This window comes from Pomacea canaliculata, linkage group LG6, assembly GCF_003073045.1.
Source record: "Pomacea canaliculata isolate SZHN2017 linkage group LG6, ASM307304v1, whole genome shotgun sequence".
Lineage (NCBI taxonomy): Eukaryota > Metazoa > Mollusca > Gastropoda > Architaenioglossa > Ampullariidae > Pomacea > Pomacea canaliculata.
The window spans coordinates 8,997,624-9,015,371 of NC_037595.1; the positions used below are offsets into that span (position 1 = coordinate 8,997,624).

Sequence of the window (17,748 nt, forward strand, 5' to 3'; positions counted from 1 at the left end):
ACACCACCGCTTCATTGAAACATTCAGCACTGAAACAAAGCTTAACGGTAGCATGCACGGCTTTAATGTAGGGTTGAACAGGCGCGTGGTGTTTTATTGTCACTGTGACAACAGTAACAAAAGTCTTCCCCAGGGAAAGAGTAAGGGTATATTCTTGTGTTGTTATAAGAAATATCAGATGAATATTGCTAAAGTTATTGTAGTATTTGGTTGTTGTTACGGAAAGACGTATTTACACGACAGTGTCAAGAATATAAAATCGAGAGCTGTTAGTTGGGACAGACATGGGAAATAACATGTTCATTGGTAGAAGTGGAAGTAAACGTAGAATAATTTTTTTAAAAAATCCTTTCAGAAGAGAATTTTAGAACTTTTTGTAATTATGACATTCTGCTGTTGGTGTCCATTGGAAAGAATTAATTTCCCTAGATTCAGCCAATCGGAAAACTGCCTTTTCCACTTTATCTTCTGTTCAGTAATAACATAGTTTTGGGTGGAGTATGCGTGTGCGCGCCCGTGAGCGCATGGATTCTTGCACTTTAGCATGCACGCAGATTGCATGTCAAAAGACACGTGGCTGTAAGGAAACGACTGATTACTTTTATACATACATTAATGGATAGACATATATTTTAATAATATTTATGTATCCACCTAAGTCAGCAATAATGGCATCTCAGTGCTGTCCTGTCTCAGACACTGAACTGTTTTGACCGAGAAAACTTGCTTCACATTTGGACGATGTCGTGAGACTGCGGCATTAGCACCATTGCTACAATCCCTCCTGCGAAGAGCATCAGGGAATTGCACAAGACACGAAGAAAACAAAATGCGCAAATCAGTTCTTTCTTTCCCTAATCACATACTGTGACATTCTTTCTCTTTCTTTCTGCGTCTTCACATCGTCTTACCATTGATTTCAGTCGATACAATCGAAGCTGTCTCTGAGAGAAACACACTGACCTAGTATTTTCCATTGCCCCTGTGTGAATGGAAACGTGAGCGAAGAGGTCGATGACAGTGTCTTGCCAGTCTGCTGGTGTTCACGGATGTGTCACGTTTGTCTCAGAAACAGAGACCATCCTGAGCGAGGGTCACCGGGGTCGCAGTGGCGGAGGATCCCGGGACAGAGACAAAGGTCCCTCGCAGCGCCATTCACCCAGCACCCCGTCTACCCTCATCACAGACGCGGAGGAGGATGACGTGGACACAGAGTCCGCTCCCATCGCTCCTCAGCCCTCGCGGTCGCCCGCCCCTCCTCCGTCCACCCAGACAGCCAACTTCGCCGTCGTCAGCGCCAGCGGCGGCACCTGGCCCGATGAGGTAAGGGTCTGCAACCAGCTCCACGGTGTGACTGTCCTCTTTCTCTTTTTTCTAAATTAAAGTACTTATTGTTTTGTTAAGTTTTCAAACACTGACAAGGGCATTATCAAGCAAGAGGCTGAACTAAATGAACGCTATTACCTAGCATCGTCACTAGTGGCATGTCGAACCTGCGCCGAGCAGTATAAGGGAGGAAACCTTCGTGGCTGCTTCTGCTTTATCAGACCATCGATAGTACCCCTTTAATATCTAGTCTTTGGTGCTACTTTAGGGTGGAGACCAGGACTCCAACGACGCCGATGGCAAAACCTTGGCAGAGGGGGGTACCCCGGCATCGTACCTGTCGGACCTGGGTGTGTCTGACCTGGAGGAGTTTGTCATGATGCCAGCACCGCAGGGTCACACCATCAAGTGCCGAATCACCCGCGACAAGAAGGGCGTCGATCGCGGCATCTTCCCCACCTACTACCTCCACATGGAACTCGAGGACAATAAAAAGGTACGCCTGGTCTGTTATCACTTTTTGTTGTTTGTTTGGGGTCGGGAATAACCTGGCGTGTGGATGGGGCCAGAAACGTGTACTTAGAGCAGGGAGACGCAGCTTGAGCTTGGAGTGTCTGTAAGGATGAACACTGCCCACTCCTCTCTCACTTCTCAAAAACCGGTTATTACAAAACATGTTTTTTGCAAGACGAGGTGTTCGGAAAGACTTTTTTGTAGCAAGTAAGGCAAGTATTTTGGGAATAATTTTTTGACATTTCCGTGCGCGTGACGCTAGGTATGGATTCTGGCTACGTGGACACTTAGGTCGGCATGTCAGGAGACAGCGGAGTGGAGTGGAGCGAACTTGTGATTATATGGCTTCTGGTTGTTTATTTGGCTGCTGGCTGCATTTGTATGGATATTTGTGTGATGAAGAATCCATAAAACCGTTTTTCTTCTCCGCCAGCTTTGAAGAACAAATTGTTCTCGAAATAATTGTGTGCACAATGTGAAGGAAGAAATTTAGTACGAAAAGTGGGTATAAAGGTCGTGTCACATAGTATACTTATTAAACCCTTCATTATAGTGTAGTAATCGTCTCAGAGATTTTGCTTACAAAATCCTCCATCATGGTTGTTAATAAGGATGGAAAATTGAAACTGGTGGATTTGCTGTCAAATTTTTTAAAGCTCATGTCTGAATGTGTTTTTTGTCAGAAGTTTCTGCTCGCTGGCAGAAAAAGAAAGAAAAGTGCAACATCGAACTACCTGATATCCACCGATCCCACAGACCTTTCTCGCACAGGCGAATCCTACTGTGGAAAACTCAGGTCAGTGGTGGGAAGAGGGGCACACGGGTGGCGGGGGTATATTGAAGGCATAATAATAAGTGGGAATTTATAAAGCGCAATATCTCACCCAAAGGCGGACTCAGCAGCACCACATGTAAGCATGAAGGTCCAACACTTATCCAAATCGAAGCACAACCAAAAAAAAACAATGGAAAAGCTCTCCTTGAGACGATCACCACCTCCTGTTAGGTGAAGGGACAGAACTCTCATCAAGTCTCTTTATATTTTTTGTCAATAAATTAGAGGATCACTTTTTAAACTGTGCATTGCCTCTTAGTAGGCCTCACAATTCAAGAATGACATCCGTATCCCCGTTGTCTTTTTCTGTCGTAGCTGATCTCATTTGCTTCGTGTTATTTCAGCTCTTTTATTTTTCTTGATCGGTTTAGCAGATGTGTCACAAACCTTGATTTTCCCCTTTGCATTGAGATGATTGGAGTTCTTTTATTCATTTATTTTTATTTTACGGTTTTGTTTCCCAACGTTGCAGGTCCAATCTTCTAGGGACACATTTTACCTTGTTTGACAATGGCGAGAACCCCCGTAGGCACGTCACGGGTGCACGGCAGGAACTGGTGGCCATTGCATACGTAAGTATTTCTGCTGACCTGTTTGTTAAAGGGACACCCAAGGCAGAGTTGCTGACACCTTTGTAGCACATAACGATGTTGTTAGTTTTGTGACAGAAGCGTTATGATTTTTTTATTGCTATTTGTTTTGGAAAATCCTATGTGGATCGACCTAAATTTTAACTTCGGGTTTAATTGAAATGCACAATGGATGCCAGAACGTTTTCAAAAACTCTGGCCAGAATTCCGATGTTCAAAGGCTTGTGTTTCGTGAAGTAATCAGTTTTCGTTAGCTCCGAGTGTTCGATTTTTGTAATGAATTAAACCCAGTCGCTGGGAAAAAACGTCTTGCGCTCGTGTTGGCTTGTAAGTCTCAGTGATCGGCGTTTGCCGTAAGCCTCACGTTACCTAAAGCTCCGCAGCACATCTCCAGCATTCGGTAAACTCTACCTTTGGTTACCGGGCATGCATTCATCTTCAGTCAGTGGCTGCCGCATGTTGGAGGGAACAGTGCAGGAGAAGAAAGCGTTTCTGTGGGATACGAGACTGAAGGGTACTATTGTCTGCTTTGTTCCCGTTTGTGTAGGAAACTAATGTTCTGGGCTTCAAGGGTCCCCGCAAGATGACTGTCATCATTCCTGGCATGACCTCCGACCACAAGCGGGTGGACATCAAACCTCAAGGGGTGAGTGAGGGCTTTTTAATGCACAGGGTCGTTATCAAATTTGGCTGCACCCTACGTTGTTAAGCAATGGTGGTAGAATAAATTGCAAAACAATTATAAAAATTTAAAGAAGTACACTCAGCATGTGAAATTTTGGCGTGTGAGACTAAAAATTCAAGCCTGGCAAAGGATAAAGAGAAGTCGGAATGCGAAAGTTGTCACTGATACGAAACGCCAAAAAGTTGAATAAAACAAAATGGTCTGGTGATAGTAGTGGGCTGTGATCAGTGCAGCGAGGCATCGGTTCAGGCAGGGGCAGGGGGCGGTTGGGAAGCTTTTGATATGGACGTCGTGAGCGAGACCGCGGGAATGCTTTTATTAGAGCGTTGCCTTTTGTTGTGCAGAACCACGACGGCTTGATAGAGCGGTGGAAGAGGAAGAATATGGAGAACCTTCTAGAGCTGCACAACAAGACGCCGGTGTGGAACGATGGTAAGATGTCACCAGTCATGTCTCTTACCCCACTCACTGGCATGTTCCTTCTGCCTCCATTAACTTTTTCTTCTGTTCGCTTTCCCTTTGTCGTCGTCGTCGTCATCATCAATTTCTTCTTCGTCTATTTCCAACACAAACGCCCGAATGGCTATAACAGAGAAAGTTTTAATAAACAGGGTCATTAATCAGAGGAGCATGTGGAAGTTTCCATACTTATAATATTCCGGTATGCATCTCTGGCATTTTTGTTTTGTTTGTCGCTGTGGGGGTTGTCGTTGCTTCTGTTTACCATTTTGGGAGTTGCAACCTTCACATTGGGTGAAGGTAGCTGCCTGTCCAGGATGGAGAGTCAATGATGTTGTCACTGCTTCGGTCCTCAGAAACCCAGTCCTACGTGCTGAACTTCCACGGACGGGTGACACAAGCCTCAGTGAAGAACTTCCAGATCGTGCACGACAATGACGGTAAGAGCTACGGACCACCATTCTGGTACCTTAACGCTAGCACATTAGACTTGAGGGACAAAACGAACGTCTGGTTCACAGAAAGGTGAAAGATGAGCTGAGAATTTTCTGTATTGTCTAAACACGATTAGTGTTCTCTATTAATTTTTCAAACACGTTCATTAAAATTATTGGCGTGCGACTTAGTTGTGTAGACTATTGTATATTATTATCCTTCTGGTGCCCAGGCTAGGAACCAGAGGTACACTATTACCTCCGGGTCTGCTTTCTTATCAGTACGTACAGTCATGGCAAACCATATGAACCGTACGCAATAGGATTATAAATCAGCCTATTATTACAATCTTTACATTATCATCCGATGACCTCCCGTGTCTGCGCCTGATTACACTGTTTTGGGCCCCGTAGCTAACATTGGGGACTAACGTTACCTCCGCTTCATGTATACAGACCCTAGATAATGTAGGTTGTTCTTTAGTTTTGCCTACGAATGTCTAACTACAGTTTCAGTACCGGTGTCTTCTGTGGGTTTCAGTCGACTACATCGTCATGCAGTTCGGACGCGTGGCCGAGGACGTCTTTACAATGGACTACAACTACCCCATGTGCGCCCTTCAGGCCTTCGGCATCGCCCTCTCCAGCTTCGATGGCAAGCTGGCCTGCGAGTAGAAAAGAGTCCTTGTGTATCCAGTCCCACCCACTCCCTGTACCGTCCCATGCCAGTCTGGGAAATATTTGTGTTTGTTCCTTTATTTATTTATTTATTTTTTGGGTTTAACTCTAGCCAATGGCTGGCCTCTTCAGAGAGTCAAGCCAGATGAAAACCAAAGTTTTGATCACACTCCCGGCCAGCGTCCTACAAGCACGTTGTGTTTGATCGTCGAAAGAATTCACGCATGCGCACAATGGCAAGAATTGACAATGGAGGATGGGTTGGGGATGGCTGTTGAAGCGTTCCGCTGACTGTTGGGGGCTTTGGATGCGAGAATCTGGTGATGAACTCGGCGTGGGTCGGGTTCTATCACTTGGCGTTTGACATCATCGTCACGTGACAGAGAAGCGCCGGGCAGAGTGAAAGGATAGGTGAACACTGAGAAGAATTTTTGTGTGTGCAGGGTAATGGGAAACCCCCGAATATCGTGCATGCGTTCTCGTGCGCTCGTCACATGAGACGAGATTATCGAAGCGACCACGATAGGACAGAGAGAAACCAAAGCACATTAGGATATTGAGTGCGCGTGGGAAGATTTCCAGTCATGGTCATGATGAAGGCACGGAGGAACCGTTTTGCCTGTCGGTTCCGAGATGGAGCCTTCATGGTGGTGCTCCTAGAATCGGCCGAAACGACAGGGTCGACTACTAAACCTAACTTATAGTGCTTGTCAGGGTTTTGAGACACCAGTCTACAAGGAGTCGTGATTTTTTTTTACACATTTATTCGTTAATGGTTGCTGTTTTTGAGATGCTATAAACCATGAAAGAAGATTTTTCTATAGGTAATTACCTAACTTTTCAAAGACGAAAAAAATTATTTGTGAGAATATATATTGTATCGAATAAATAAATACTAGTTATTCTTTTCGGCCACGACCTTTTTGTCTTCGTTGCCCGTTGCTGCACATGATTTTGACGGAGGAGATTCTGTTCTGATGAAAAACATTCGTTGTACATTGTGAGTGGGGGTGGGAGGGGAGAATGTGTGATGTAACAGGACGAGAATCTGTGTCCAGGGCTGCTGTCTCCTCATTGTGAAATTGTAACAGGGTTAATGCAAATATGTGGTTTGTTTTTAACCCCCCCTTCTTATTGTGATGAATATTGGAGATGATGTTCAACTTGGGTTGGTGAAGTGTGGGGTGGGGGAGGGATCCTGCATGGAGAAGACTTGTCATGCTAAACGGTGGGATACAGGCTGTCTCGTAACAGACCACGTGGTCTATTTTATCGTCTAATTACTTGTTGCATCGTGCCAGGGCTGCGATACACCCATGTTTGTCTTACCTGTGAAAGCTCGAGGGGTTGGGAGAGACTCGGGTAGCCTAGTGGTGAGAGCGAAACATTGCGCGCTCTGGTCAGTTCGGTACCCGTGTGGCGCAGCATACTTCCTCCCTAGTTGCCGACTGGATACCCGGCTTCTCAGAGGGTTGGGGAGATAAGCCAGCGATGGGCAGGTGGTGAGGTGGGGGGTAGGAGGGCCCGACCCTCATTTATCCGTGACGTGAATTTAAGTGGTACGAATGCGTGTGACGTCAAGCAGCAAATACGTCATTGGTGTGACGTAGTGCAGCTGTAGGTGCGAGTGGTGCGAGATGCTGTTCCTCACGACAGGTTCAGGTTGGGCTTTACTTCGCTGACACTTAGACAAGTAATTAGAGAACTTGAAAACAGCCTGACCAACGACTTTGTAGGAGGGACGCACGAGCTGAGAGTGTGATTCTTCAAACCTCCGTTGGCTAAACTCAGTGCGCCGCTGACAGAAGCACAAGATGTTTGCGTTTTCTGTGCTTATTGTTGTTTGTGAGCTTGGAGCAGAAGTGAACGTGAGAGAATGGGGGTTGGTCGCACTTGAGCGTTCAGTTGTATACTAATTAAGTCGATTTTGATTACTAAATTTGCTCACAGCGACAACAACATAATGCTAAATTAGAGGCACATGTTTCATTGTTTTGGTCAAACAATATATTTTAATGTCGATGAATGAATTGCATGGATGGTCAGCATACAGTCAGAATCATTGTCTGCTCAGTTCAGCTCAGTTGAATTGTTGGTTGGTTGTGTGTGTGGGTGGGCTCATCAAGCATGTAACTGCTGAGAATCAGAGTGCAAAAATTAGGTGTACACGCGCACAGAATCCTGTGAAGTTAGGTAATCTGCTGAATCAATTAGCAAGTGACTTACGATGATTGATTGGTGTGATCATGACGGAAATCGGTCAAAGACAGTGTCTGCGCGTGCCGCCAGATGTGTAGGAGCAGTTGGTTCAGTTTTTAGTTTGATGCCTCGGCGCAAGGTAAGAATTGAACGCTCATCTACCCAGTGAAGTGCGGTGGCTTGGAAGCCTCGTACACGCAGCTCATATCGCTAACCCTTGCGGGGAGAGCATTCAGACACGGAGGGACAGCTTGAGCTCAATCCCAGAAGGGCGACAGCTCCCAGATCTTGGTTAGTGCCAAAAGCCATTAAACATCAACGGGAAGTGTGAAGAATTGGGTTAGTTAAGTCAGCAATACGTGTCTCATTTTTGGTTAAAAATGTATCGGCTTTGCTGTTTTTTCTTTTATGTTTCTAGCTCGTAAAGTAAAGAAACTTTTAAGGACAACAGAAGTTTAGAGTTGTAGCATTCCTGTGCTACAGGATATTTCTTTCGTCCCATTATTTCTGACATTGTTGTCGCTGGCTGTCGAACCTACTGGGGTGGATAGTGAGTGCACACTCCATACTTTGCCTTGATGAAGTCCTGGTCACATGCGAGGTGGCAGCTTTAATAAAACGGTTTCGTACAAAGGTCTCCTCCCCAACCGCACGCCTACACTACCCTCCCTTAGAAAAGAAGAAGATTATCAGGTGTAGAGCCGTGCATTCTTTATCAAGTTTCAAAGCATTACCTACTCATTAGAAAAGTCGACAGCGAAGTTTGAATGTTACTTAGTTGCTGCTTACGATTTTTTTTTCTGCTCTAAAGGAAAGTTCACTTTGCACTGCCTTCTCCGTTCTCGGGATTGAGGTCTGGCCGGTGCAGAACAATATAAACTGAGACTTGCCGTGTTGTTATTTGCTAGCAAGGTTGTTGGTGAACAATGACATGAACCTCTTCCAATGTGCAAGACGATTTAAAGGTGTTCACTTGAAGCTGACGGAGACCATGATCGCCGTGAGCACCATGTGAAGGCCGTGGGTGGTGTCGTTGTGATAATGATGGTGTACTTGGGAGCAGCCTGATCTGCTGTCGATGCTTCATTCCAGACTGCACGTAGTATCATTATGTTATTTTGTTCCAATGTAATGTCCACTCGGATCAGAAGATGATCCTGACATTTTGTTTTGGGCTCGATGTCAGTCGAGATGTCACAGACGATATATAGATTGTTGTTATTCTGGTGGATTTTTTTGAAGGACATAGACACCAGAAAATAGATGAATCGTCATCACAAGCAAAGTAAAAGATCTGTTGACGTTTTCGTTGTGGCACGATCGTCAGAACTTGTGCTTTTTATTCTTATTATGTTCACTTTAGTTTCTTTTGGAAGTCTTTTAGTCAATTTTTTTAGTAAATTTGACATTTTTCTTAGAGATTATTTATAGACCAATCAAAATATGTTGATGCCATTTGCTGTTATTCTGTGTAGAATAGAATCAGTAGTTTGACGCATGATGAGCTTTTGTAGCGTGTTAAAGCTTCTTCCCTCCTGGCAACTCCTGTTAGCAACATCCTCCCCATTTTTGTTTCGTTGTTGTCTTTCTCTTTTCTCTGTCTGCTTGCTCACCTCATCCCCTAGCACAAATTTGCTTTGTGTCGTTTCTTTACAGTAACATGCTTTAATCATTTCCTTTAATGAATAACGACAATGTGAAAGTTTCTTCTGGGTCTCTTTTCTAAGGGTTTGGTGGGGGATTGGGTACTAAATATATTATGGGGATGGCCCTGGCTTAAGTATGGCCCACGAACGGCTTATTTGAACTGGGTGTTGGTTAAACGGAGGAAAGGCAAGGTTTGAGAAACTGAGACTTCTGTTAGCCGTCGGGAAAACATGCAAGCCCTTAAAGTGACAAGTAATGTGCGATACTAAGTCAAAGTTTTGAAGTTTTTTTTTTATTTTGCTCATATACATAATGCGAGTAAACGCTAACCTTCGTTGCGTCCATGTTTTTCTTCACGTGTCTCGTCTCTACAGCGACATCCAGGGAAAGACTCGAAGGCAAGACGAATTGTGCTTTCGTTTCTTCTTATTTTCACCCTAGTCCTGTTGTTTATTTATTTGGGTTTGTTTGCTAATTTTTATGCGTCCAGCAGGCCAAGAGCGACTTTTACTAGTATCAGGACCAGCCAGAAGCACGGGACAACTGAGGGTACTTCAGCGCAGTGTCGTAGTGTCTTGTGTGTAATGGGGCTGTTTCTGAGAAAAAAAAGAGTAAATGAGGGTTATTTTTGAATAAAAAAATATTTCAAGAATAAAACAGCGATATTGGTTTCTGATAACATGATATGGTACCTCAGGCACCAGTTCTTTGTGTAAAGGTGCTGAATAAGTTACTGTGGCAAGTCCTGGTACCCTGGAGAGAGTTTCCTTCTCTTCTATGTTCCGCCATAGCAGTTTGTTCTGACACGCTTTACTCTTCTGTAGTCAGCAGCACAAGGTAGCTTGCAATGTCCGTCCAAAACTCGTCATAGTCTCATCTTTTGCTGCACTCTCTTTTTTTTTAAATTGTCTTGATTGCACGCTTTGGTCTTATAGGCACTTTGAGAAACACATTCCGGTCCACAGATTCAATTAGCTTTTGCTTTCCTCATCGTTGTAAAAGGATGTCGTTTGCGTCTGTTAATTTTTTTTATTTCTTCTTTTTTACCTACTTTACATTCGTGTGAGGTTAAAATGCTAACACCAATCTCATGTAGGGTTTTTAGCACGCCTTTTCTAATGTATTGTAATCATATTGTCGGAAGAGAAAAATGTTTTCACTGGATTTTTCAGGAATGGGATTGAACCGAGTCACCATATGTTGTCTTAGGCAAGTAGGTGCGTAAAGCCAGGACACTGCACCACTGTAGCATGGTAGAAGGTTACATCACATCATGCTGACGATGTGCATGATTTGCATAATTTGTTTTTATCTGAAAGAAAAGAGCAAGAAAGGAAGTTGTCTGTTGCGTGACTTACTGACCGTCTCATCAATCTCAGCGCTTGCTGAAACTAATTCCACTTTCCTTAGTTGTTTCCTTCTTCGTGTATTCAGCAGAGAGTTGGCTGGCAGGTCCTGAGACAGCGTAAACACAAACAAGATAGCTTATTGCAATGGAATGATTCATTATTAGCTTTTCTTGTCGGCTACTTGGGCAAAAAGTATTAGGGCGTTGGATTATTTTTGAACGCCAAAAGCAGCTTTCAAGACAGAAAAGAGTGTAATATTGGCTGCTCATCAGTTTTATTCTGCAGTACTCAACGATTTTAGTTAACTGCACAGTATTTTTGTGTTTAGTGAAAGGAGAGCAACAATAGCAAATTACCTGACCACAAGTAAAGAGGGTTTAGTATTTAGTGTCCTTGGAAGGAAACTTAAAGACATGCTTTGCGTTTGTCACAATTTCTCAACCTCCACGAGCGATGTCGATGTAATGCCTTATTTATTCTTCAGATGAAATATACGATGCATAAGTGTGTAAATTCTACGCCTTTTTAAAGGATATGGCTGCATTGATTTTTATTCCATTTTTCCCAGGTTCGTTTGTTCTGTTACTTTGGGGCAAGGCTGTTTGTTCAGCAAAGTGCAGGTTTACTTGGCTGCAGACTCCTGAGCTGGCTTCAGGCTGTTGTGCACGTTGCCTTGGTACCTGTCCACCCACCGCTTCCCTTTTTGCTCTATTTGCAGTTCTTCAGTTAGTTCGGTTCTTGGTTTGCATGAACCTTCGTATCTCTTATCCAACTCAGAAAAAAGACACAACCTAATGGTGCTCCTGCCATCTGGCATTTGCTGGCAGTTCTGGATGTGCAAAAAGGATTTAGGAAGGAAACCCCAACCTGTCGGAAGTCTTAAATGGCAGTGGGACAGAGAGATGTTGATTGACCTGACTGTACTTCTTGGGTGCATTAGTGAAATTTTTTGTCTTTCCCCACATCCAGGTGGTTCGGTGACGCAACGGTTAGCGCCTGTCACCAAAACAGTGAGGGTGGATGTCCTGGGTTCAGATCTCGTCTCTGGCACGCTGTTTTTTTTTTGTTTTTTTTTTTTTTCTCTGCATGTGGCATTTCTTTACAGGGCTGGCTGCCTTGCCGTGACATAGTTGCTGGCTCGGCGTAAAACACCGATTCCGTTCTCCCCACCTCCAACTACAGACTTGCTACTCCTGTTTTCTACTCCTATTATGTTGATTTGCAGTGAGTCATTTGTTTCCTGGTATAGTCGTTGCTTACTGTCAGCCTTGAACTTATAATGAGCCGTTTGTGGCATGTCAACCTTGAAGGAAGGGTTGAGGGAGGGAGAAGTACACATGTTCACGCTCTGCACTGTGCACGCGTCTCAAGGGGCCTTCAGAACTCTCACATCACGTGTGAACGCTCCACTGGTTACAGACATTCAGACTTCAGTTTGTGAGCGACTTTCTCATCAGATGCCGTCCGTATCATCCTCATCATTATGTATCACCTACTTAAGTTATTGTAACGCTTTTTTGTCACTTGTTTTTTAAAAAACGTTTTTGGTTATTTTCATAAGCTCACATTTTTTGACACAGCAATTCTTGTGTATGCCAGAACTTCAATGGTCCATGCGACTGTCACAAAAGAGAGCGTGATGTATTTTACAGTATTTTCTGGTTTGTGTGACTTGTCTTCACTATACATGTTGACATGAATAAATAATTACATGACTAGATGTGTGCGACTTCACGTGTTACTTATTTCCTGTGCGAGTGGATATCTATGGCACAAACACTTTACGCCACATATTCTCTACCAACTGTTCCTCGTCTCTGTGCTCGGTATTGGTTGGTATTATTTGCTATGTTTTTCAACATATGACATCAAAAAAAGGTGAAGGCCAATGGTTGTTTGATCAGTTGAAATACAATTCGCAAACGAGTTTTATTTTTTGCGGAGACGGAGAAAATCTTGTAACAAGACGAAATAGGTAAGACGCCATCAACTGGCAGGAAGGGAAAATAAATCTTCAAGCACCATCTATGTGAGTTATCATCCTTTTCCTTTTCCAGAAGGGGCTAGACAGCTTAGCCACGGATAAATCACCATGAAGGGGAGGGAGAGAAAAAATAATAGCACAGATATTTACGCACTCTTACATGCATAAACATGCAAAACACACACCATGCAGATAACTTGAGAGCATACGTGGAAGAAGTGTTATGTTCTTGTCAGAAACAGCTAGTGAGTTTAGACATACAAAAAGGAAAACTATGCATCATGTTAGTGCAATCAAAACTTCAGATAACTTTTTATAAAAAAAACTAATTTCTCAGACCACATGCAATGTCCCTGTAACAATCTACACTCTACACACCTTAACATGTTCACTCAGAACGGCTATTCAACAGTTGCCTCAAAAATTCTAAAGACAGGAGACCAAATGTACAATCTTTGCAGACAGTGGACAACGCGTTCGACTTTTTATTTTTTTTAAAAAAAACTTTCACTATTATATATATAATATAAAATACGAAAGTGTAATGGCAGGGGATCTCAAATATTGAGTTATTGTTCTTTGAATTTCAAGGTTAATCGCCTTCAAGCGCAGTGTCTTTTCATTAGTTTGAGATCGGTTGTTCTTTGCGGCCATTCCCTCTTTACGAGCAGAACAGCAAAGGAGTCCAACTGCAATGCGTTTCTGAAGATGATCCGAGGACTGACTGCGTTCATGCCACCTTCCTCTCCTCGTTCTCCCACCTGAGAAAAACGCTCTTGTTCTTCGGGCTCCCGGGTCCCTTCTCCCTCCGCTCGCCCACAAAGAACCTGAGCATACCCGACATGAGCATACTCAGCGACGGCGGGTCCCGCTCGTAGGCGTGCATCACCACCGCCATGGCTGCTGCAAACAGCAGCGACAACCCATGGGGCACGTGCAGGCGCCTCTTGGGACACGAGCGCTCGACCAGCGTCCACAGCATGCTCAGGATCTGGGGGGTCATGAACATGATCAGCTCCTTACGGCGGCTGGGGCGCTCCCACAGGATGGCCAAGCCGCACAGGAGGCCCGCCACGCACGGGATGTACGTGGGTAGGGGAGGAGGGCGACCGGAAGCGTGACGTAGAAGGCAGATGGCGTACTTGGCCACGAAGACCATGGTGGAGAGAAGAGCGTGGACATCGTCAGGTTCTTCACGAGGGATTTCAAGACGTATGCTGGCCTGCAGGAGGAGAGCTCATCGTTAACATTTTTCTTGACAAACCTGTCCAGCGTTGCTGATAGGTAAACTAAGTAAAGCAGCTAACAGAAAATATGTGTTTCTAATCATCAATCGTTACGGGCATTGAGGATGGGAAAAGGAACAAGATACAGATTCAAATTCTGAAGGTGAGAGACGCTAATGCACAATAATAATTATGCGAACAGGGTATCCTACAAGTTGATGAAATAAAAAATCTCTAGTGAGAAGATGAGGAGAATGATGATTAATGCAACCGTGATAACGTCAGCGATGAGCAGAGAAGGGAGACAAGCCTGTTGTAGACCTTTTTTTCAGAAGATTCCTTTTGAAAAGCACGACTGGTGTCAGGTGAATCGGCAGGTACAGTTTGGCAAAGCTGGGGAAACTGCGCAGGAAGTCCCTCAGCGCATGCGCTGTGCACGAACCCTCGTGGAGGCCTGCCTCGCTGCACGTGACGAAGCAGTTGCCGGGGGTGCGGAAGAGGGCGCTGGTGGTAGCCTCCGTGTAGTCACGTGACCACTTCAGGACGGACAGGTAGTAGCCGCGCGGCAGGAGGGACGGGTAGCAGGCCACCCCTGTCACCGCCAGGGCGCACTCGGCGCAAAAGACGAGTATCTCCGCGTGTGGAATACCCTTCACGAGACCACGTGCTACGAGAGTTGTGGCCCCTGCCCCAAGAGCGCGGGCAGTGATGAAACAGGGTGAGGACCTTGTGATAGGAAGGACTGCTCACCGCAAGGCTGAGGCCAGCCAACCCTCCAGCCACGCCGTAGTTCCAGCCATCCTTTAATAATAATTAAAAAAATAAAAGTAATTAGTTTATGTACACTATCTGGCCTCAAAGAAAGTTAAAACAAAATTCTCTCCTGTGTCACGCACATACGTAAACACTTGAAGCAGAACGGAGTACTGAACGACACACACACGAAAGAAGTCGGAAGCACTTGTCCTGTGGAGTGTTAAAGTAATAAATGTCAAGAGCTGACTGTTCAGACCATGGATGTGTATAGGTGGATCGCTGTTAGCCAAGACCAACGCTTAGCCTCTTGCGAAGTTCTCTGCTGTTAGTCTTGGCGAGCCTAAACAATGTATGTGACTAAACCGGAAGCTTTGTATACACCAGCCTCGTTTTAGTAGCTAACTGGAAAAAATCGTCTACAAGCAGACAAGTAATACAAGTTCGTGGTTCAGACTGATGGAGTTTTGTTTAAAGTAAACAGCGACTCATGTCAACAAAACTGTTGTCAGTAAGCGCTATTTTTGTTTACCACCAGTCATTTTAAAATGAAGAATACAGTACCTACCAATATTATATATGTGCGCCAATGTTAACCTTATGATTGCATGGTTGAGAGGGGGAATAAATAAATAAAAAGCTGGTGATATTCAGCGTTTTTTCGAACTTTTCGCAAACGACATTTATTTCTGGCAGATTTGTAATTACTTTGGGATTAGACTGATGTGAAATGTTTGATTGTTGCTAGCACATCTCAAGGTGCACACCGTCAGTTTCTGAGATCGACTGCTGCAAGGTGTCTCCTATTTCACCTATGTGCACGAGATCGAAGAGATAGGACAGGACACGGGTTCCAAGAGTGAGATACCACAGGACACGTGCTCGATAAGGGGACTGTGGCCAGAAAAGAGGCCAGCAACTGTGATAACCTGAATGTTTGCTGATACGTGTATGTGGGGGTCAAGGAAGGAGGTAGATGGCTGGTTGTTAGGAAAACAGCCGCTAGTTACTAAAAATAGCTTACCTTGCGTTTCCGATAGCGATGAAGGGCCGAGACGGTCAGGTGGTACAAGCTTGGATACAGGCCAAGAAAAGTTGCAAATCTCATGGAGTCTGCACGGACAAGGTTAGTCCACACATTCGGAACCCTGTCCAACATACATTTCTGTGATTTAATCTGTGAAAAGCAGCTAAAGGTCCCTCCCTACATTACGTTTGCATCTGTGTGCTCATCCTTCAGCATCTTCATCTTTTTGTAGAGAGAACTCGCCCACATTTGTACTGATTGTAAAAGTATCAACAGTCTTGCCAACAATCGTTCATGGGGTTCACAAATAAAATGAATCACCATCTATACGAAAACTGAAGATTACACAATGGTTTGCCTGGTAGTAGGTGACAGGCTAAGAGGACATAAAACTATGTAGCTTGATTTACAACGAATAAACAAATTTACGGGGTACGTATGTTAGTAAAGTTTCTAAGGAACCCTGCTCGACTATGTTTGGTTGATTGTATATGGTTCCACACTGCTTCTGATCTGTAGCATCTTTTGAAAGTAGTCCTGGTGGAGTGCACAATTCAAATCACAGATGTATCAGAGCTTGTTTTAAAATGTTAAAAATTGTTATCACGGGCAATCTCAGAACGTTGGGTTGACAAGAAGTGTTACAAGTGGCAAGCAAACTGACTGACATCGGCTTGCTAGCCCCTATCTGATAACAACTCCTCTATTCTCTCACCGATTTCGGAAGGGATTCTTCATGAGCGCCGAAAAGGTGGTCGCCCCAGCGCACACCGCGGCACCTTTGATGAAGCTCGTGACGAACCTCCGCGCGAAAGAGCGCGCTTCCGCCAGGAGCCATGTCTCCAGAGGGACATCGTCCTCGTCGTCCTCCATCACTCTCTTCTCGTCCCCACTCATAGCCGCTGGTGGAAATAAACTCTCACATACGAGGTCACAAGGTTAGATGCATCAGGGTTTTTTTTTTTTCACGTTGCGCGCGCAGCGTGTGGTTGGACATTTCTCAGGTGAGATAAACTCCAACGCTGCGTGGTATTGCAACCAGGTAAAGTGTCGAGGCTGGGACACAACACGGTGACAGGTTGAGTAGTTCGCAAGTCCTTCAGTCTGATAGATACACGAGCGAGGTAAAGATTCTCTTTACAAAGAGAAGAAGATTTACGGTAGGTTGAGATTAACCAGTCCCCAGGAGACTTGACCAGAAGACAAGACATGAAACATTGACATGTCCGCTCAGAAATTATGAACTGATCAATATAAAAAAAATCTTCTTAGATTTAAAAAAAAAATCACGAGGATTGCATACCATTTAGAAAATGCATGAGCATATGTCTGAATATAAAATGTGTACCAAGTTTCTCAAATCAGGTCCAAAATGTAAAGACTAAAGACTCGGTCTTGAGGTACAAGTGAAGTCGGCCTTAGAGAGGCTGAAGTCGCTTCGACTGCTGACCAGTTGCTCCACTTAAGTCACCACATGACAGCGACATAATTTCATAATCCTCATCAAGTAATTTGGTAAAAATCAGAGAGACCTGCTAAGCTGCTGTCACACGCTGGGATCGTTCACCTCCTGTATATACACATTGTTTTTGTGTAGTGTGTACTGCATACTGTAATTAGTGTATTTTGCTGTAACCTTTCGGACATTCTAACACGGTTCGCGCTATTTTTACATTGTAACAGCTTGACCTTTGCGACATTTGTGTTGTTGAAATAAAATTTTTCAAGTCTAGTTCTCTCTTTCTCTCACATACCCTTCTCTCTCTCTTACACACTCTCTCCCCCCCTCTCTCACAAACGGACACTCTCTCTCTCTCCCCCTCTCATTTATATATATTTAGACATGCCAGCGAATGCAGTGGATGCAAAACTAATGCAGAATAACAATTGTATCGCATTCTTTATTATTATGTACACTGAATTCATTAAGTGCAGTTAATGAGTGCACATCACAGGTTTCCTGAGCGGTACGGATAATAAAGTTTATAAATTTGTGTTGCTGTGTTTGCAGGTGTCCGGCTGATTCCAGCTTGCATTTAAAAA

General features: G+C 44.3%; 2 protein-coding genes across 7 annotated transcripts in view; one reads left to right on the forward strand and one right to left on the reverse strand.

Moving 5' to 3' along the window:
- The window catches only part of LOC112566089 (tubby-related protein 3-like), a 43,159-nt gene extending 35,316 nt beyond the window's left edge, over positions 1-7,843 (forward strand). For 5 of the 6 annotated variants that reach the window (XM_025242037.1, XM_025242041.1, XM_025242042.1 and 2 more), the window contains 8 exons: positions 1,070-1,323; positions 1,595-1,822; positions 2,523-2,635; positions 3,147-3,246; positions 3,812-3,910; positions 4,294-4,381; positions 4,765-4,848; positions 5,384-7,843. In XM_025242037.1, the coding sequence (XP_025097822.1) occupies positions 1,070-1,323; positions 1,595-1,822; positions 2,523-2,635; positions 3,147-3,246; positions 3,812-3,910; positions 4,294-4,381; positions 4,765-4,848; positions 5,384-5,517 (1,100 nt within the window). In that variant the 3' untranslated portion in view covers positions 5,518-7,843. The remainder of the gene's footprint in view (positions 1-1,069; positions 1,324-1,594; positions 1,823-2,522; positions 2,636-3,146; positions 3,247-3,811; positions 3,911-4,293; positions 4,382-4,764; positions 4,849-5,383) is intronic. The other variant, XM_025242040.1, reaches the window with a different exon arrangement.
- A 4,831-nt stretch (positions 7,844-12,674) lies between these two features.
- On the reverse strand, positions 12,675-16,737 carry LOC112567277. Its single transcript, XM_025243907.1, is given in 6 exon segments — positions 12,675-13,866; positions 13,869-13,921; positions 14,247-14,638; positions 14,640-14,726; positions 15,703-15,826; positions 16,421-16,737. Coding segments are annotated over 6 exon segments (1,275 nt in total). The 5' UTR covers positions 16,603-16,737; the 3' UTR covers positions 12,675-13,429.
- Positions 16,738-17,748: the final 1,011 nt, after the last annotated feature.